Raw genomic sequence first — 22124 nt, forward strand, 5'->3', positions numbered from 1 at the left:
TCTCTACCTTTTGGCTGCCTCCCTATCGCTCAGCTGCCCCAATCTCCCTAGGTGGTCGCTCTTGATACCCCCCTTTGTGGGCTGAGTGCAAAGTCTTGGTGTTGTTAAGCCTTGATTGCTGTTGGCACACTGGGAGGATTTGACCTCCAGTCCAATTGGCTGTGAGGATCAGCTGTGTCTATGCCGGGAGACAGCCTTATTTAACTCTGCATTCTAAAATCTTGAAAGAAAGACTGCATGACTTTGTGGTTGTAATTTTCAGCCTAATGCCTCTATTGTTGGTAATGTCAATGGTCACCCAGAAATGGAGGCCTTTGTAGTGCCTCTGTGAACAACACAAATTACATTCTCTGTTCACCGTATGGATTTCACAATTCTCAGCAATGTTTAGGGGGCTTCTTCCCATATAATGTTTAGGGGGCTTCTTCTGCACATACTGTAAAGCAGCCATGTGCCAAAATGTATAAAATTTCATAGGCTGTTGACTTGTTTTAAGACACTGAGGTTTATATTGAACCACAGTTAGTAGAGAAACACTGTGTTCATAGTGCGTGGGAAAGACTGCAGTAAATCTGATAAAAAGTGCCTCTTCTCAACCTTACCTAGAAATGGTCGTGGGCTGTGGCTTGTGTGCTCTCTGTGTACAGACGCTCTCAGGACCTCCATCACTGTCTCCTGTGGCTGAAATAATTGGCAGAAAAAGTAATGTCAGATTTTGGATTCCCCTCACCCATATAGATGTTCACCTTGAGGTTTGCTCAGCAGGCAAGACCTCAGAGCTAGAGGCAGGATAAGCCTATAATCAGTCTCAGGGTGTGTCTTTAGTGATTCCTGTTGATTCCAATGGCAGTAGTCTTCACTGCTTGCCAACATTTGCTGCCACTGAGGCAAGGCTGGTCCTCAGGAAATTAGGAGAGAGATGGTAGAGCCCATAAAGGGTTGACATTTTAATTTCCTATCAAGACAGGAATATGTAGGTCTTTATTTCAAAGTATGTGTAAGGCTTTATTTCTGTATCTTTATACTGAAATGTAACAACATGCACTTTTCTCATGTGTACTATTTTGTGAGCTGGGACACAGGGATCAAGCTGTAAACCCATCACTTGTGAAATAATCGTGTCTCTCACCCACATACAGGTTGGGCAAAAGCAGGCTTAAAGATGTGACTATGCAAAACTAAGAGTTTATTCTCATTTTAAAAAAATAAGTATTTTGTATGTCTTTAAAATAATTTATTGACTTTTTAGAAAGAGAGGGAAGGAGACAGAATGAGAAATGGGGATATGGAAAAGAAGAAGCTAACTGCTGCCTCCTGCACACCACCTATAGGGCACCCAGGCAGGAATGGAACCTGTGACTTAGTGCAAGGGATGGTGCCCAACCAACTGAGGCACACTGGCAGGGAAGCGTTCCTTCTTGTATTATTATTATTTTTTTCCTTCTTGTATTATTATTAATTATTGTATTAATTGCCACACAAACAACTCTACACCTACTTTTGCCACATTCTGTATTTTTCTATTGCCCTTTTATAATTTCTCTTTTTGCTTTTCTTGGCCCTCCATGCAGTCATGGATTTTCCTTTTTTTACAATAAAATAATTCATATTGTTCATAAGTTTATAAGCATTATAAGTTGTGTAGTCTTTAACAAATACTGGTTTCCTTCTTGCTACACAGTTATTTTGTGATTCAATACTAATGTTTATGTGGATAGTTAAAATTTTTATTGCTGAGTAGCACTGTGCTCTATGGATAACCAACTTGTCTATTGGTCTATCTGTGGTTTCGGTTATTTCCAGGTTTGGGGTATTATAAATATTGTCTTCACTTTTATATAGATGTATGTTTTACTTCTCAAACTGATGCAGTGTAGGTGAAAATTTCACATTTAAGATAGGGGGAACTGTCACCAAAAGCATCATTCCTTTTACCTTCCCACTCACCCACTGTATATGAAAATTCCAGTTTTTCTGCTACCCTGCAGCACATGCAGTGGTTAACCTTTTAAAACAGTAGCCCTGGAGATGAATACAGTGTTAATTCACCTTCGTTTTAATTCCATTTAGCTAAGAAATTTTTATGGTGAGTGTTTTTCTCTTGCATCGATTTACACTGTCTTTATGTCTTTTGTTAAAATGTCAGCTCAGACTCTTTTTAAAATTGTTTAAATAAATTCATTATTTTAAGCTAAAGGTGTCATGTGTATCATCTAAGATGTATGTTTGAATTTCTCTCATTCCTCAATGACTCCATGAATTTTTTGCCATATGGAACTATAGGCTTTGAATACTGGAAGCAGCATTGTTTTCCACACATTTATTTATTTATTTATTTATTTATTTATTTATTTATTTTAAAATGTTATGGCTTTTAGAGAGAAGAAGGAAGATTGATAGAGAGATAGTTATTATTTTAACTGAAGGAGGACTGTGCAGCACCTAAGACATCTGTTTACATTTCCCTCATGCCTCAGTGACTCAGTGACTCCATGGCCATATGGAAGCATTGGTTTTGCATCCTGGAAGGAAAGTTGTTTTACTCAGTTTTAATGTATGTACAACGGAAGCGAACTTATATCATATGCTTACACATTTATTCTGCATTTGTGACATTCGGAGCCACTCTTCAGTCTAATCATTTATTAAAGCATTTATTAATGCATTAAATGAAGTCCAGCTTCGCAGTATTTATCAGTTTCCCTGGGATAAATATTCCATCGTAGTCAGTTTTAAATTGCCAACATGATAGCATTGAACATCGTCATGATAAGATATTTCAGTGGCACGTCATTGTACTTTATTTCCAACAAATCGACACAGTAGCAACACACAGGCCCCAGAACTTTCATAATGACACAGTACAATTATTGGGACCCTCAAATGTTAAAACTATTTTAAAGTTTGATTGAAGTATAATTGATTTTAATCATACATTCAAAAATATTTTTAAGAGTCTCATGCTCTACCGACTGAGCTAGCCGGGCCAAAAATATTTTTAATTGATTTCAGAGAGGAAGGAAGGAAGGAAGAGAGAGAGAGAGAGAGAAAGATAGAGAGAGAAATAGCAATGATGAGAGAATCACTGATAGGCTGCTTCCTGTACCTCCCCTCTCCCTGCGAATTGAGCCTGCAACCCATGTATATGCCCTGACCATGAATAGAACTATGTCCTCGTGGTTCATAGGCTGACGCTCAACCACTGAACCACACCAGCTGGGCTATAGTATTAAGTTTTTGTTGTTGATAGTATTATAGATGTCTCCCATTTCCTACCGTCTGACAGCTGCTCCAGCTCCCAGCTCAGGTTCATCCTCTGGACCTGCGAAACCACAAGGGCCATTTTTACCCCCAGCAGCTCCTTGAGGCATTTCTGGGAGGTGTCCAGGGTCCGAGTGCAGGAAGAGGGGAGGAGTGAGGATGTGCCCCGCGGCACCCTCTGGGCAGGCCCTGCCCCCATGCATCTACCCTCCTTCCCCCAGGATGAAGGGCCCCCGTGCACTGCTCACTTCCTAAAGCACAGCTGCAGAGAAGTGACTCCCCGAAGCTGGGAGACCTACAGCCACTGAAGGACCTGCTGACCCAGTGACCTCGGACGTGGTGAAGACACCCGAGGACTCTGAGTGGAGTGTGAGCAACGTGACGCACAGCACAGGGCTGTAAAGCAAGTGATAGGATGCCGGCAGCTCTGGTCCCTGAGCAGGTTTATCACGTCTCGGAAAGGCCGTATGGACTCCCAAAGCACAGCTCAACCCACACCCTAAACACCAGCAGAGACCCTTTTTGCAACGACATCCACCTACATCCATCCTTTGAGAAAAGCAACACAATAAGGCCATGTCTATTTTTCTAACATATGTTGATCTGAGTGGAAGGGCAATGGAGAGATAGAAATATCAATGAGAGAGAATCATGGATTGGCTGCCTCCCTTAGGCCACCCCTGGGGATGGAGCCCACAACCTGGACATCTGCACTGGCTGGGCAGGCCCTGTCTGTCTGGAGGCCTTTAAGCGGTGCCCACTCAAGCCGCTGAGCTAAGCAAGCGACTCTGCCATCAGCAGGTCACTGTATTGGCCCCAGCACCAACCCAGTAGCGGAAAATGAGAGAAGAACATGATACAAACCTAAAACTGCCCCCATCCATTGTACACGTGGTGCTAGAGTGTCTGAGGGTACAGCCCCACCTTGTGGGAGGAGTGCACCTGCTGACAGGTATGGGACTTGGCTGAGCCCTTTTCCTTAACACGGAAGGGGTTTTACACACACACACACACACACACACACACACACACACACACACACAAGTGGCCTGGTGCATGAAATTTGTGCACATTGAAAGGATATTAATTAGAAGAAATATTTTTTTTTATTGAGGTATTATATGTGTACATATCTTACCATTACCCCCCCACCCCACACCCATACATGCCCTCACCCCCCAGAGTTTTGCATCTATTGTTTATATTTATATAGAAGAAATATTTTAATATCGCTATTTGCCCTTTCTCTATAATAGAAGTGTCAGAAATGAAAGGAATTTAGTAAAATGTATATAAAATCTCCTTCCTTTTGGAGTCTGGGGAGTGCCATGGGACCCAGAGCCAAGTCCCAGCCCACCACCCTCACGCGCTTAGAAAACGCAGGAGACCCAGACCCCACAGGCCCTATGCCTGTTGGGTGAGACGCAGATGTGGCTGGCTCCACCCCCATCACGCCCATATGGGCAGGGGATGTAACCTCAGGTTCCCAGGCCTGGTGCTGGGTAGGGGTGCGCTGCCTCCGGTCTCCCAGACTGGGGCCAGGTCCGGGGGCATGGACTCAGGTTCCCCCGCCTGGTTCCTGGCTGGAGGCATGGCCTGAGGTCCCCTGTCAAGACCCTCGGGGTGGGGTGTGTGGTCTGAGGTACCTCAGCATGGAGCTGGGGTGGGGGGCAAGGCCTGAGGTGTCCTGGACCAGCGCTGGGGTGTGGGGTGTGGCCTGAGGTCCCCCATCAAGCCTCACAGGGCTGGGGGCACGGCCTGAGGTTCCCTGTCAACCCCAGCTCTTCCCCCTGTACCCACGCAGCTTCACAGCAGTGCTGAACGGGGACACACGCAGGCAACTTCACCTCAGCTGTGGGCGGGGATGCACAAAGGCAGCCGGATGTTAGTGCTGGGGGCATAAGTCCCCGCTCCTGTCCCCAGTCAAAGCCAGGTTGTGACTGGGACACCATAATGGACAAATTAGCAATGTACCTCTCTCTCTCTCTCTCTCTCTCTCTCTCTCTCTCTCTCTCTCTCTCTCTCTCTCCCCTCTCTCTCTCTCTCTCTCTCTTCCTCTCCCTCTCTCTCCCTCTCTCTCTCTCTCCCTCTCCCTCCCTCTCTCTCTCTCGCTCTCTCTCTCCTTCTCCCTCTCTCCCTCTCTCCCTCTCTCTCTCTCTCTCTCTCTCTCTCTCTCTCTCTCTCTCTCTCTCTCTCTCTCTCTCTCTCTCTCTCGGAATGGAGAGAGATACAAACACCAATAATAAGAATCACTGATTAGCTGCCTACTGCAAATCCCCACCCACACTGGGAACTGAACCCAAAACCCATGTATGTGCCATGACCAGGAATGCAACCGGGACCTCCTGGATCGTAGGTTGTCACTCAACAACTCAGACCCACCAGCTGGCCTACCTTCTTTTGAAATATTTTAAAAATAGTATTTTTTGTTGACTATATTACCGATGTCTCCCATTTCGCCTCTGTGCATATATTTTGGGGGTACTCTTCCAGTCCTCCCCCCTCCCCTGGGAGATCCGTCAGTCTGTCCCGGGTAACCAGGCCCCTGGTCCCATCCCCTCCTTCCCCAGCCCCACAGGCAGCTACAACTCCTGGTTCCTCAAGTTCCTGGGCTGGAAAGCTGGCCCTCTCCTGGGCGGTTGGGAAAACTACATTACCCAGAAAGCAATGCGCTTACGAAGAGCATTTGGAGCCAGTGCATCCGGTTAGGGCGGGACTTCCGGAGTCCTCTTCGTGGCGGACATTTTGACTTCCTCAAGGTGTTCACCGGCTCACAGAGTTCAGCGCTCCCATCGCCAGAAGGAGGAGCCGTGGGAGGCCGCGTCCCGCCGGGCAGGGGTGTCTGAGGCGGGTTGACCCCCAACCGGCGGGATTGGGGTCCCCGTGCCCCCCGCCTCCTCTCCGCGGACAGAGCTCCCTCAGCGTCACCCCATCGGCCCTCCCGCCTCGGGGCCGGCGCCGCTCAGCCCCGCAGCCCAGGCCGCAGCGCCCAGAGCAGTGAGTGCCCGTGGGGGGCGCAGGGGGAGGGGGGGCGACGGGCTGCGGTGCCGCCGGGGAGGCCGTGGGGGCTGAGCCGGGAGGGGAGAGCCAGGCCTGTGTGTGTCTAAAGGCGACAGAGAGGAGGAGCGGCGGCTCCGGGAGGAGGGTCCCTTCCTCCTCAGGGGACGGGCTGGGCGCTGTGAACGCAGAGGGACGCGGCCTGAGATGCGGCTCTAACGTCCCCACAACTGCCCAGAGGAGGAGCCGACCACAGGGGAGAGGACAGCAGGGGGGGGGACCCTGTGACCACAGCCCCCCAGCAGGAGTGCAGGCCTCTCCTGGTCACGTGACCTCGGGCCTGCGCCCCTGGGTCCTGGCGGTGGGTGCCGGGCCCTCCACAGACCTTCAGTTCCACAGGTTCCTGCAGGTGCAGAGCCGCTCAGGGGGCTGGTCTGTGGGGCTGATGTCAGGGTCTCACACTATCGGGGCCTCTGAGGTTGTGGGGTCCTGGGACCGTCCAACCATTATTCTCGGGGACCTAGGACCTTGGGTCCTTGAAGGGACACCAAGCCCAGAATCCTAAGTCTAGGTCAAGGGTCAGATGAGTGGTACCTGATTGTGGCATCCAGTGGAATGGTGGGTGATAGGCCCTTCCATGCATGGGTTCCAGAATGTGCAAAGGCTTTAAGTGAAGACTAAGGTGATTCAGGGATGACCAGGTATTCATGTTTTGTTTTGTTTTTAAAGAAAGTTATGGTCTTTTTATTTTATTTTACGTTTTATATTTTATTGATTTTTTACAGAGAGGGATAGAGAGTTAGAAACATCGATGAGAGAGAAACATCGATCTGCTGCCTCCTGCACACCCCCTACTGGGGATGTGCCCGCAACCAAGGTACATGCCCTTGACCGGAATCGAACCTGGACCTTTCAGTCCGCAGGCCGACGCTCTATCCACTGAGCCAAACCGCTTTTGGCTGGTGTCCATGTTATAAAAATAGGAACTGGAAACAGTGGGACAGGAGTCAAGTCCAGAAGAGCTTTGTGACAACTTGGATTTCTGTTCTGCTGGTGGAGGGGTCATTGGGGTAATTGGAGCAGAGCAGCAGGTGATGTGTCCCAGGTCTCATTAGACTCCTGTGACTGCAGCATGATGCACAGTATGGGTGTGAGGACGGGGGTAGGAAGACTACAATGGAAGCTGCTGTGATGGCCTTGGTGAGTGATGGTGACGGGAGCACAGTGGTGATTGTGGATGTGGAAGAAGCAGTTGCATTAGGGATCAGTGATTTAGGTGTGGCCACCTGGGTTTTCTAATTTTGAGGATGGGGGGAGAGATAAGAATCAGAGATGATGTGAAGGTTTGGATTTAGCACCTGCAGGTATGGAAGCACCAGCAACTGACATGGAGAAATTCATAGTGGGAACAGTCATGTCCATGAGGAATATAAAATCTTTTATTTTTTCCTATTAGGGTAAGAGATATTTCAGAGACCAGTTCATAACCATCTGGAACTCTGAGAAGTAGTTCAAGATGAAGACTACTTAAAAAAATAGTAGAGAGTATGGACCAGGGAGGACCTGTAGATCACCTTTTTAATTAATTTGAGATAAAAGAGTAATTTAAAAAAGGAGAGACTGTGGCTGGTGCATATTTACTTCCTAAACACTCACCAGGATTTCTTGTGACCCTTTGTGTGGCCTGGTGTGTTGCATCCAGTTTGGTTGACTTGCTTATGGGCCTGAGTGGGCATCTGGGAGACTCACTGGGCATGGGGTAGAGGGCCACAGGCAGTGGGACTTGAGGACTGAGGGCTGTGAGTGGAGAAGGGACATCAAGTGCAGCAGCAGGAGAGGTGGGCTCTGGGTAACTGAGCTGATGCGGTTCTCAGTAGGTGAGGTGGAAGGAAAAAAGAAGTTGGGAGGGAGGCCTTCATAGCAGAACTGAAGGCTGTGTCTTGGGTGTGGGCAATCATGGTCAGGTTAGTATGTGATACTGTTTGAACTTGCCATGCATTCTCTGGAACACACATGCTGAGTAATGACTAAGACCTAGGAGATGTCCATGGGAGCTGGGGCTGTGGGAGTGCAGGTGTGAGGGAGGGTGTGGGAGAAGGAGTGATGTGCTCTTGGAGAGGGAGTGTGAATTCATGGCCACAGATCCCTGATGTTGACAAAGAGGGAATGAAGGTTGAGTCCATTTCTGGTGATAACTGGATGATACAACATGGGGAATTTTAGGATAATTCCTGAAAAGACGGGTGTTGTGGCGCTACATGCCAGGTCCAGCATTTTGGTGTCATACAGGAGCACACCTGCCTGTTGGGCTGATACCACGAGCAATAGGAATGGGATAGCATACATCAGTGTCTCCGGGGCTTGAAAATCTGTACTGGGGATGGCTGGCTGCTGGCTGCGAGGCAGTGGGAAGCAGAGCCTCAGGCCCAGCTGGCTTCTGTGCCGAGTGGTGTCCGCTGCCCACAGGGATGCAGTGGGCGGTGGGTACTGGCCGCCGCGGCTGTCTGGCTGGGGCTGCGCACGCAGAGGTTCGTCTTCCGGGACGAAGAGATCGTGCAGCTGGCACGGCAGTACGCGGGCTTGGACCACGAGTTGGCCTTCTCTCTGCTCATCATGGAGCTGCGGCTGCACCCAGGCCACATGCTGCCCGACGGGGAATTGCAGTGGACGTTCCTGAACGCGAGCGGCTGGATGGGCGCCAGGTGCCTTCTGCATGCCTCGCTGTCCGAGTTCGTGCTGCTGTTCGGCACCGCCCTTGACTCTAGCGGCCACTCTGGACACTATTGGGCTGAGATCTCGAACACCATAATCTCTGGCATCTTCCACCAGTGGAGAGAGGGCACTACCGAAAGTGAGGTCTTCTACGCAGGGGAGACAGTGGTGAGGCAACGGCTGTGGAGTGGGGGCCAGACACATGGATGGTGGAGTATGGCCGGGGAGTCATCCCATCTACCTTGACCTTTGCGCTGTGTGACACAATCTTCAGCACCCAGGACTTCCTCACCCTCTCCTACACTCTTTGCGCCTATGCCCGGGGCCTCCGACTTTAGCTCACTACCTACCTCTTCGGCCAGGACCCCTGAGTAGCCAGGCCTGAAGGAGTACCTGTGGGTGGACAGGAGTGGGCAGGCCCACCCACATCCACTTGCTGGAGCCCATGTGAAAAGATAGACATACAACATATGTGGATACTGAGTTCCTGGTATACAAGTAGGGACATACATGCTTATACTACCAAACCCAGAGACCTATGGGAACATATGGGACACACTTTTGGATCATGAATCCCTATGTATACCAGGGGGTCCAGTCATGTTCCAGTATAACACAAGCTTGACTCATTAACTCAGGCCTTTCTAGAACTCCCTACCCCCAGTCAGAGCTCTGGAGTTAGGGCTGGTGGGGTATTAAACTCTGCCTGGATTTTACCCCTCAGCCCAGCAGCAGGTGGGGAAAGGATGAGGAAGAAGAGGAGTTGCCTTTGGAGGTCCCCTTCGCCTGCAGCTGTGATGCGCTTTCCCCTGATCTCCCTGTCCTCACCATACGCCTCACCCCTGTTCTGTTCCCCTCCTGTGCAAGTCCCTCATGGCCTGTCCCCCACCCTCCCAGCAACCACGTCAGTTGGGGAGACAGAAGAATCGGGATTGCTGAGGTCAGGTGTCAGGTCCAGCCTGACGATTGAACTGGGCTGAGGTAGGGAGTTGGGATTTGAGAAGAGAAAGAAAGACAGGACAGTGGGATTCGGGAGGTCCACAGCTCTCGAGAAGCTCTGGCAACTTTTGTTAGAGCTTTTTTTACATAAGACACTAAGCAGGGAATCACTCACAAGGAAAACATTCTTTGTTTCTCTAAAATCACTACTGGAGGGATCAGTTGAAGGACAGGTTTCTTGTTACAATAAATCTCACTAGTTGGATACATATTTCTTGGTAAGCCATGAAAGTAGCTCTTATCCTACTGATAGCAGTCATATGAACAAACCCTGGGAAAGCTCTGTAGGCAGGGGCTGCTCTCGTTATACTGATTAGTTGCCATCCAAACAGGCCTGGGAAATCTGTGCGGGTAGGTGCCAGCCTTGCTAGCCCCTACAGGTGCAAGGACCGTGTCAGCTTACAGCCCGTTCCCCACAGTCAGGGTCCCTTCTATCCCGAAAGACAGCCATTCTTCCCTCAGGAGTATGTTGGGGAGGCTGACCTCAGCCTAGGGTCCACCATGATGAGAAGATCTGAAGATGTGAGCCTAGAACCAAGGGATCATCCTGGCCTAGAGAGAAGGCCTTTTCTGCGTGCACACACGCACGCACGCACACACATCCATCACATTTTTCAGACACTGCCAGCATTTTTTGTCCATTTTACTGTGTTAAAGAGTTGTTGAACAGTTAAAAAAAAAAAAAAGAAAATACTGGTTTGGAGAAGGGAGAAGGGTAAGAGAGAAATACATTACAGAGGAGATGAGTTAGAATGTTGAAAAGAAGGTGATTAGATAACAACCCCTCCTCTTCATGGCGTATATGTGTTGTGTTTGAAGCTGTGACTCTGGGAATGAAGCTGTATGAGAGAAGTGGGATATAAAGAATTATGTGGAACAGGCAGCGCAAAGTGTTGGCTTCAGCACCCTGGGATTGGAATCAAAAGTATGACGAGTGATGCCATTTTTTGGGGTCGTGGAGGGAGAATGTGTTGGACAACAAGAATGTTCCCCCACAAGACCAGTGTCAAATCGCTCACCTCTCTCTTCAAGGCCAGCATGTATCCATACCCTATGTTGGTGACACCCATGGTGTTGAGCCTAAATGTGAGCCCTGAGGTCAGGTGTAATTAATGTGGGCATCTGCTCTATTGCTGGGGGAAGACACAGGACCAGTAGGAATATAAGGAGAGAGTGACTCTGTTGGGTGCAAGGCCTGCTGTTTTTTGTGATGTGGGGAGTGGGAAGTATGACGAAAGTAAAAGCCTAGGAGAGAAGCTGATCATGGACTGAACTGTGCCCATTACGACAGGATATGGACTTTGAGGACGTGGCCATTGCCTTCTCCCAGGAGGAGTGGGGGCTCCTTGATGAGGCTCAGAGACTTCTGTACTGCGAGGTGATGCTGGAAGTGTTTGCACTGGTCTCATCTGCAGGTAAGAGCTTCACATTGTCCCAGTGTCCTGCTGATTTCTGCCCCTGTCTTATCAAATGTGCTGTGACTGCTGGAGCTGAGCTGTGTGGAGAGCCCTGACCAATGAATGGACTCTAAGAACATCCATAACACCCTTTGCCTCAAAAAGTGCAGAAAGTGTCTGGGAATCGGGAGTCTCACAGGCAGCTTAATGGGTCCCATCTTACTCTTCCTCTGCCTGGGAGGGTGACAATACCCACATTTATTCCCTTCTTCCCCTTCCTCTAGGGAAAGGTGCTTTATGACAGCCTGTGCCAGGTTATGTTCTTCACCTACATGATCCATGGGCTATTGCTGTAAGACCCTTCTTCAGTTGTTGTTTGTAATATTACCTTAGCTGAAGACTGTTGCGGGCCAAAATGCTCTGGGACAAAGCAGGCTGCTCTCCTCCGTTGTCTTTCATTAATACTTGGAATATTTAGCTGAAACAGTTTTGGCTCAGTGGATAGAGCTTCGGCCTGCGGACTGAGGGGTCCCAGGTTCGATTCTGGTCAAGAGCATGTACATTGGTTGCGGGCACATCCCCGGTAGGGGGTGTGCAGGAGGCAGCTGGTCGATGTTTCTCTCTCATCGATGTTTCTAGCTCTCTATCCCTCTCCCTTCCTCTCTGTAAAGAGTCAATAAAAATATATTTAAAAAAAATACTTGGAATATTTAGGGTTTATACACCTTTCAGTCCGCAGGCCGACGGCTCTATCCACTGAGCCAAACCGGTTTCGGCAATATACATCGATCTTTAGGGAGTAGAAGATCAGGGAGAAACCTGGATTCCTCACAGGGTGAACATTCAAGATGGTCTCAGAGGAGGTCTGGCCATGCTGAGTAACAACATGCTGGGGGAAGGTGTGACATATTGTGGTGGTCAGATGGTACCAGGCACCAGCTAATTTCCAACAGTGTTTAGGGGCAGGTGCCACTAGCTGCACCCCATTTCTGCCTTCTCTTTCCCATTCTTGACACTTTGCTGACTTGCATTTCATCTGTGACTTCCTGGTATTTGGCTACCTTCACCTTTTTGTATCACCTGTCCCTCTGTACTGCTTCCTCTGCAGTATTCTCCTACATGGACCTGCACATGTGTTATGAGGTGCACATACATACTTAAGTAGTCCTCGACCCCCTGCTACTCATTTATTGAATTTTACTTGGAATAAGACATAACCAACCTTCCTCACAGCTTGCCCCTGTCATCAGCAGACCAGCCCTGCTGAGCACTGTTAGTAGAAGACTGAGTTGGAGATGCACCTTCTCTTCCACGTGGTCCTTGTCATGTGTGTGTCATGTTTCTGGCGAGGTCTTCCCTGTTTTGGGACCTTCAGAGGCTCAGACCTTCATAGCAACTTCTTCTTAATCCTTCCTGCACATCTCTTATTTTCAGACAATTGCATAGAACCCATGTATTAGGTGAAAAATGCTATAGCAATGGGACTTCCCCTGTCACCACAGGTAACAATCAGTTCCTCCTCATTTCTCTGTTTTCAGGTTGCTGGCATAAAACGGATGATGAGGAGGTCTGTCCTGAGCAGAGCTTATCTGTTCAAGGAGAACCACAGGTCAGGGCTCCTAAGACAGCTTCAGCAACCCAGAGGACCCATCTGTGTAAGCGGTGTTTCTCTGTGTTCAAAGATATTCTGCACCTGAGTGAGTCACAATCAGCAGACTTTGAGCAAAAAGGCTTCTTCATTGATGCATGTGTGAGAGACTTCTGTTTCAGTGCAAACCCTCATCAGCAACAGAGGGAAGCCAGTGGAGAGAAGTTCTGGAAAGGAGCTGTGGACAGGGCCTCGTTTGTGACCCGGTGCAGCTTCTACTTACCTTGGGTGCCTTCAATCAGTAGGGAGGTTGGGAACATCTTCCCAGCCATCTCAGAGCTTCTCCAGCACCAGGCCCCTCTCACCACTGAGGAGCCACACAGTGGCAGGGAGATTTCACAGGAATATCTTGGTGGAAAAAGTCTTCAGCAGACTTGTAACTGTGAAATATTTGGCATCCACAACCATAAAGTTTTTCAGCATCAGGGTGCCTGCTCTGGAGAAGTGAACTCTGACAGTTACAAATGTGGGCAAGTTTTTAGAGGAAGCTTGAACCTCATTCCATCTGGAAGAAGTCACTCTAGAGAAAAGCCCTATGAGTGTGCTGTTTGTGGGAAGTCCTACAGGCAAAGGTCTCACCTCACTGAACACTACCGTGTTCACACTGGAGAAAAGCCCTATGAGTGTACTGACTGTGGGAAATCTTTTAGGAGCAATAATGTGCTCCTTAACCACAAGAAAATTCACACTGGAGAAAAGCCATATCAGTGTTGTGATTGTGGAAAGTCCTTCAGGCAAAGGTCTCAACTGACTGTACACCACCGTGTTCACACTGGAGAAAAACCCTATGAGTGTACTGATTGTGGGAAATCTTTTAGGAACAATAGTAACCTCCTTAACCACAAGAGAGTTCACACTGGAGAAAAGCCATATCGGTGTTGTGATTGTGGAAAGTCCTTCAGGCAAAGCTCTCAACTCACTGAACACCACCGTGTTCACACTGGAGAAAAGCCCTATGAGTGTGCTGATTGTGGGAAATGTTTTAGCAGCAATATTAACCTCCTTAACCACAAGAGAGTTCACAGTGGAGACAAACCCTATGAGTGTGCTGATTGTGGGAAGTCTTTTAGGATCAATAATTCACTCCTTAACCACAGGAGAGTTCACACCGGAGAAAAACCTTTTGAATGTAGTGATTGTGGGAAGTTGTTTAGACTAAAGGGGAACCTCACTAAACACCACAGAGTTCACACCGGAGAAAAGCCGTATGAGTGTAGTGCTTGTGGAAAGTCCTTCCGGCAAAGGAATTCACTTATTCTACACCACAGATTTCACACGGGTGAAAAACCTTATGAGTGTAGTGAATGTAGGAAATCTTTTAGGACCAATAATCACCTCATTACCCACAAGAGAGTTCACAGTGGAGCAAAACCGGATGAGTGTACTGATTGTGGGAAATCTTTTAGCTACAATATTAACCTCCTTGACCACAAGAGAGTTCATACTGGAGAAAAACCATATGAGTGTACTGATTGTGGGAAGTCCTTCAGGAGAAGCTGTCACCTCTCCGAACATAAGAAAATCCACACAGGCGAAAAACCTTTTGAATGTAGTGATTGTGGGAAGTTCTTTAGGCAAAAGTCTACCCTCATTCAACACTCCAGAGTTCATACCGGAGAAAAGCCATATGCGTGTAGTGAATGTGGGAAATGTTTTAGCTGCAAACTTAGCCTTGTCAGACATCTGAGAGTTCACATTGGAGAAAAGCCTTAAATGTGCAGGGTATTTTTATCTTTCGCACTCTACAACACTGAAGGAGACTTGAACCCACTTACTTGAGTATAAACCCCTCTTATCTGAACATACACTGTGCGAAATTCCTCATAAGTATGAGGTACAATTTAAGGCTTGAAGGATCTACATTGCACTTGCTAACTTGCCGAGGACTCCACCTCATTGGTGTCACTGCAAGTATTTGTGGCTGAAGTGACCTCCTCTACCACCTGGCTCAGCTGAACAGTGTGCATCAGTCACCACCCCTGGTGCTCAGGGAAAGGAATTCTGTGTTCTCACCTTGCAGGATCTTCAGTCCTTACTCTGACTAGGAAATTGAACTGACCCAGCATTCGCCCAAAGCATTAAGAAGTGCTACCTCTTTCAGGGACATTGTGGTTCTCACCTGTTACTGTGATGAATTGTTATAAACTGATTGCTTTACACTCTTCTGGTATAATGTTTTTGTAATTGTGATTTTGCTTTTGTACCTTTAGTTCTGTTGGTTCTAGTCACTGCCTGGGTTGCTTTGAAAGCACAATTGTGATGTGTCAGCATGTAGAGTTAACGGATATTGTGGGATTTCAAACTTTCTGTGCTTCAGGAAGGATAGCTTGATGGCAGAGAATCCTTCTTTGTCCAATTTCCTTTGAGTTACTGCCCCAGGCATTGAAATAAAGACCGCATGACTCTTTGGTTGTATTTTGCAGGTTTGAACCCCAGCCCACCATTTCGGCTGGTGTGGGAGGCTTCCAGTCATTGTGTTTCTCTCTCATTCCGCTCCCACTCTCTCAAAAACAAAACAAAACAAAACAAAACAAAACCCACCCACCCTTCTTCGCTAAGATGGGGCTCTGCCTGCACAGCCCACCTTCCCTTACTGTTTCCTGCCTTTGCCCGGGATGTTCTCCCTGCAGCTGGCCACGCTGTGTCCTGCCCAGAAGCTGGCAGAGAGGAGCCCCAGGCAGGCCCCTGGGAGGGATTGGGGTTCTGTGTCCGCCTGAGAGGAGCTGGCCAGGGCTCTGCTGTCTCCATCCAGAGGTCTCTCCAGCCTGCTCTCCCATCCCCAGGTCCCTGGCCTGCTGCAACTGAATCTACTTTATCTGGGAGAATTCCCTGATGCTTTGGGCCCCACATCAGTTCACCTTAGGAAAATCTGCTCCTGGCCAGCCCACACTCACATCCCTGAGTCCCACTGGTATTCTTTGAGTCTATTTTTGCATTTTTGGGATAGTTTTCTACTTTGATTTTATTAAAGATAAAGCACACACCCTCCTCCCCCAACTTCCCTGCCATCCTGGAGGTTGCATGGGTTTTCAAGGAAATGGTGCTGTGTATTTTCAATTGTGAGAACATTCTGAAATACAAGCCTTCCCAGCAGGAGAGGGTTGGTCTCAACATGAGAACACATTGCAGGGTGCATTCTGGTAGGTACACCCACCTTGCTAATGGTTTGTGCAGAGCAGACCCCTTCCCCTATAGTGAGCTGATGGACTCTGGACTGGGGCATAATGTGATGCTGGGGTGTGTGGTTGATTGAACTGAGAGGTTGGCGGCCTCAGACAGGTTGGTGAAGGTGCTTCCTGTCAGCACAGGGGGCAGGGTCCTTGAGTGGGAGGGCTGAGGGGAAGCTCTAGTTCTGAGAACTTGAATCAGGTGGATGGTTGTTCTAGTGAAGGACAGCCCACAAACAAGGGGGCCGGGGGAAGTGAGGCCAGGGGTGGTCAGTGGGGTCTCCCTGTGGGAGTCTGGGAAGGGGTGACAGGCTCCAGATGGCAGCCTGTGGGGAGCATCACTGCTCATTTGGGAAGTCAGCTTGGTTGGTTTGGCCAACCAGGATCAGAAAGTGGGGGTCATGGCTGGGCTGTGGCCTCTGTGGGAGGACTTGACCTCCCTCTCAGGAGGCCTCACAGTTTGCCTTGAGCCCCAGGCTGCCTTTGCAAGAGCTTATGTGGGGAACCTTCAGCAAAATCCCTGCCCAGCGGGAAACTACTGAATGCAAACAAAGAGCCCAGTGGATTAAATATTTTTGCCTATTTATGATTAAAGTGTTTCTGTAAGGTACTTTAGTATACTCACCGCAAGGAAAATGACAAATACAGAAATTTACAAGGAGACAGTAATGATGGTAACCTTCCACAGAACTTCAAAAATCTGCCAGCACTAGTTGGTTTGGCGAAGTGGATAGAGCGTCAGCCTGCAGACTGAAGGGTCCTGTGTTTGATTTCCAGTCAAGGGCACATTCCAGGGTTGTGGCTCAATCCCCCTTTGGGGGCAAGAAGGAGGCAGTCAATCAATGATTCTCTCTCATCATTGATGTTTCTATCTCTCCCTCTCCCTTCCTCTCTGAAATCAATATATATATATATATTAAATATTGCCAAAGGACATAATAATGGGGCAGAATATGCAATAGATGAGATATTTGAGATGATGAGGAGCCTTGGACGTTTGCAATACATCCGTCTCCAAAAGCCATCTTTACAAATCCTACATCAGTCTCCTCGTGGGCTCGAAGGGAGGCTCTGCTTTAGGAAGGACTGGGAGTTGGCTGACTTGTGCTTCCCGCTCCCCTGGCCGTGTTGTTAGACATTAGAAGTGTGGTTTCTCCAGGGAAAGCTCAGTTCCTCGTTCCCCATGAGCTGTGCCCATGCCCGTGCCCCAAGCTATGAGGGATCCCTCAGCAACAGCTGCTGCCATGGGAAAGGTAAGTTCATCACTCAAAGGCTAAACTACATGCAAAAAAGAAACATGACTTTATTCAGAAATCATCGGATTTTAGTGCTTAAATAAATGCAAGGTGGGGATCATGTCTATGACGATAAGAGTGTGGGGTTTTCTGAGATGCCTGCTACTGATTCTCTTAGTCTCTTATGGGAAAGAAGACAGACTTCTGAGGTCAGAGTATTCTGATAACTGTTCTAGAGCGATGGCTCCATAGTTAACACTATGTTCTTCAAAACTCAAAACCTTGGATTGCTTTTTTTTTTTTTTTAAATCTCACCGGAGGATAGGTTCCTTGATTTGAGAAAGGGAGCAATGGTACAAAAGGAACATGGTCGTGAGAGGAAACATGGATTGGTTGCCTCCCATAAATGATCCAACCAGGGGTGGTATCTCCAACCTAGGCATGTGCCCTCACCAGGAATCAAACCTGCATGTTCATTTGAATGGGCGTATGAAATGAAGCTCCAAGAGACTGAGCCACATGGCCAGGGCAGCACCTCAATTCTTACTAATTCCTTAAAGACTGAATTAGTATGACTCGGCATTTGGGGGAGTGTTTGTTTTGCATGTTGCGTGTTGGTTGTATGTGTGAATTTGCTTCCCCTTTGAGTGTTCTTAATTGTATCTGTTTGTGTCCTCTTTGTGTCGTCTTCCCAGGTGTGTGTGTGTGTGTGTGTGTGTGTGTCCATTGTGTGTGGATATACCCTGTGGTACATGTTGATGGACCCTGTGTTTTCTCATCTGTGTGTAGCTGTGTGTATGTTACTGGTGTCTACAGAGTGGGTCCCTGTGAGCCTGGCCATAAGCTCTGCACCTGAGCGCCCACCATAGGCTGTGAGTATTCTGTACCTGAGTGTGTCCCTGCTTCTGTTGTCTGTATGTTTCCCTGAGAGTCTGTGTGGCTGTGCACCCCGGCAACAGGCAGCTGCATAGGCAATCTCCCGAGGTGTGATGGAGAGGCAATATGTTCTTCCCTGACCTACAGGCTGAGCCACTACTGTCCCTGCTCTTTCAGCATCTGGTGACCCCCCCCCTGGGGGTCTCATCTCAGGCCCCAGGATGGATGAAGTGAAGGGTCAGTTCATAGAACCTTAGGCTGGGGAATATGGGGACTTGGGAAAGACTCTGATGTCGGAAAAGACTTATCGAGTGTGGAGGTGCCATTTTGGGAGGACTCTAGGCCTTCGAGAATGGGAGGATCCTGGTTTCCTGGAAATGAATAAATGTGTGGGTGCATATGCGATAGAGCTGAAGGGGAAAGATTCCCAAGTCCCTAAGTCCCCTTTGCGAACGAGGAACTGGATACCCCTGTGGAGGGCTTGGAGTCCTTTGGGTTCCTAATCCCTGGAGAGCAGGTCACTTCTTGCCCATGGGAAATCTCGGCTCACACCTAATAGAGGAAGGTACCTGGGCTGCTGGGACCATGACTCCCGGACCTCCAATGTCTGGTCATCTGCTGAGTGTGCATGGTCACCTGGTAACACTGGGGCAGGAGACAGAACAGGCTCAGTGCTCTCTGCAGTGGGGATGGGAAAACATGAAGGGACCACATTTAGCTCAGGTTCCTGCACAGGATGAACGGAAACCACAGGATCACCATGGAAGTTAATGTCAGCGTTTTTCCAATCTGCCCCACCTGATGGCGCACTCACCTGGGCACTGCAAATGACGAAGAGGCTTGGAGGCAGGGTAGTGACAGCTGTGACTATAAGAGAACATGGAGGCTGGAATGCTTGGGGTCCAGTAACCTTCCCAGTCAACTCTCTTAACATGTGGTCTTTCTTCATGCACCACAGTGGGGAGCCCAGGCAGCAGGGATTTACTCAGGGTCACACTCAGAAGTGGGGAATGAGTTTTCTGCAAATGACATCTGACCAAACTCTTTTTTAAAATAACTTTACATCATTCCTCTTCTTTTAAGAGAAATATATTATTGATTATATATATATATATATATATATATATATATATATATAATCAATAATATATGTATAATCAAAATATATTATTGAATATATATATAATCTGCTGTGGTTATGGGCTGCATCCCATTAGTGGTCATGTAGGAGGCAGCTAATCTGTGTTTCCTCACTTTAAAAGTCAGTTAAAATACTTTTACATATATTTATCCACTTACATTTGTGGTCTTCAGGAATAATTGAAATAACAATTTTCACCTGAGGGACCATTATTCTAAGTGTGCCGGAATCTTAAATGTTTCCAAACAAGAGTTGTTTTGTAGACAACACTCCCCAGAAACCTGTGACCAGCTCAAAAACATAAAGTAGTCAGTTCCCAGTGTCACTTGGACGCCCCGGAACTATATATACATAGTAAGTATATATATATATATATTGTTCTGTGTGTGTGTGTGTGTATATATATATATATATATATATATATATATATATTGTTCTGTGTGTGTGTGTGTGTATATATATATATATATATATATATATATATATATATATATAGTGATTTTTTAAAGAGAGGACGGGAGAGGGATAGAGTTAGAAACATAGATCAGCTGACTCCTGCACATCTCCTACTGGGGATATGCCTTTAACCCAGATACATGCCCTTGACTGGAATCGAACCTGGGACCTTTAGTTTGCAGAGCGATGCTCTATCCACTGAGCCAAACCAGTTAGGTCCAATCTCCTTTCTCTGAAGCTCACTCGGATGAATCTTGGGTTTTGGGCAGCTGGGGGACAATGTCTCGGTGGAGGAGGAGAAAGCAAGCCATCCTGACTGACTTCCACTGTCATTTCCTACCAACCCCACTCCTCTCCTTTGTTCCAGGACATCCCCACAAGAGCCTGGCACCATGGGGTCACCTTACTGGGGCCCATCAAGTCGGTCAGGCTCTGCTACTGACCCTGATGTTAGCTGCAGCCAGTGATATGCTCCGACCAAAGAAATGTGATGGGAGTCCAGCCTGCCACCTCTAACAGAAGAGTCTGGGACCAGTGAGATGGCCACCCTCTCTGTCCATCTCTGATAACGCCCAGCAGGAACCTACATGTTAGCTGCTTCTTTATCCTGATTCCAGGAGAACCCGGGTGTTCATGTGCTATGAACAAGAAAGATGCCTTCTTTATTCTAAGTCACTTAAGCTTTTGGGCTGATTGTTACCCATTATCACATAGCCTTTCCTAATGGGAATGCATCCTCTATTCTACCCTTTAGGAGGCAGCAGAGCCTAATATTAAAAGCCAGAGCTCTGTTGTTAGAGACACCTGGGTTTGACTTCCAACCCTGCCTTCATTAACTCTACAATCAGTCAATTTTCCTTAAGTCTCAGAGCCTTTATTTCCTCCCTATTAAATCAATGTTTGAACCATCTCAGGTTGCAGAGAGAATTAAATGAAACAATAATGAAGGTAAAGCCTTGAATCCAAGGCCTGGCACCTGTAGTAAAACATTCAGTAACTGTTAGCTGCTGAGCGTCACATTGTGTACTGACCACAGACATGCAGACAATGTAGGAAATGTAAACGTGTTGGCCTATGTATCCTTTTAAATTTTCTTTTTAAATGAGTAGGATAAGATTATGTATATTCTCTCATAGTCTGCTTTTTCTCTTAATAATGTCATATTTTGATGTTAAAAAAAAAAGAAAGCCACACTGGAGTGGCTCAGTTTGTTGAGCGTAGTCCCATGCACAGAAAGATTGCCAGTTCAGTTCTTATTTGAGGACACCTGCTGTGGTAATGGGCTGCATCCCATTAGGGGTCACGTAGGAGGCAGCTAATCTGTGTTTCTCTCCTTCTCACTTCAATAGTCAGTTAAAATACTTTTACATATATTTATCCACTTACATTTGTGGTCTTCAGGAATAATTGAAATAACAATTTTCACCTGAGGGACCATTATTCTAAGTGTGCCGGAATCTGAAATGTTTCCAAACAAGAGTTGTTTTGTAGACAACACTCCCCAGAAACCTGTGACCAGCTCAAAAACATAAAGTCGTCTCTTCCCAGTGTCACTTGGACGCCCCAGAACAATATTCGCAATGGTCAGTGAGTGACTGGGATCCTAGTGCCCCAGGCGAGGCTAGATTGCTACATTACCCAAAGGGCCATGCGCTAAGGAAGGCTGGGATTAGCCAATGAAAGCCCAGGAGAGGCGCCTTATCCCTGTGCTCATTGGTTGGAGCTTGACTTCCAGGGTCTTTCTCCTGGTGGTGAATTTGACCTTTGCAGTGTGTTCACAGAATCAGAGGCTCCAGTGCTGGCTCAGGAGGCCTCAGAGGCAGTGTCCCCGCAGAGCAGTTGTGTGTCTGAGGCAGGTTGAGTCACAACCGGCCAAGATTGATTCCTCCGTGTCCCCCAAACCACTTCCTGCTTCCAGAGTCCACCCGGCCTCCCCTCATTCACCCTTCATTCTGGAGTGTCGGTGCCCATCCTGTCTTGCAGTCCACGTCTCAGCGCCGGAACAGTGAGTTGCTGGAGGGTGCCACATGGTGTGACTGGGCGGAGAGGGTGGCAGGCTGAGAAGCCACCGTGTGAGGCCGTGGTGGTGCGACTGAGGAGGGAGATTTGGGGAAACCTTGGCTTGTTTTATGCGTAAAGGCAACAAAGAAGATGAATAAAAGTTTTGTGTGAGGAGTTTTACTTCATTTTCAGGAAGCTGCTGCCATCAATGGCTGTGAAAAAAATCGGGACAAA

At 47.8% G+C, this 22124-nt stretch overlaps 1 protein-coding gene and 1 pseudogene across 1 annotated transcript; both read left to right on the forward strand.

The window, feature by feature from the left end:
- Nucleotides 1–7332: 7332 nt before the first annotated feature.
- Nucleotides 7333–14990, forward strand: LOC129147561 (gastrula zinc finger protein XlCGF26.1-like). The gene is made up of 3 exons (XM_054710103.1): nt 7333–7458; nt 11261–11384; nt 12905–14990. Exons 1-3 carry the CDS (start codon nt 7435–7437, stop codon nt 14725–14727), a joined length of 1971 nt encoding a protein of 656 aa, XP_054566078.1. The 5' UTR covers nt 7333–7434; the 3' UTR covers nt 14728–14990.
- LOC129147755 (sigma non-opioid intracellular receptor 1-like) lies at nt 8300–9341 on the forward strand (annotated as a pseudogene).
- Nucleotides 14991–22124: the final 7134 nt, after the last annotated feature.

The sequence above is a fragment of the Eptesicus fuscus genome, chromosome 21 (genome assembly GCF_027574615.1).
Source record: "Eptesicus fuscus isolate TK198812 chromosome 21, DD_ASM_mEF_20220401, whole genome shotgun sequence".
Classification (NCBI taxonomy): Eukaryota; Metazoa; Chordata; class Mammalia; order Chiroptera; family Vespertilionidae; genus Eptesicus; species Eptesicus fuscus.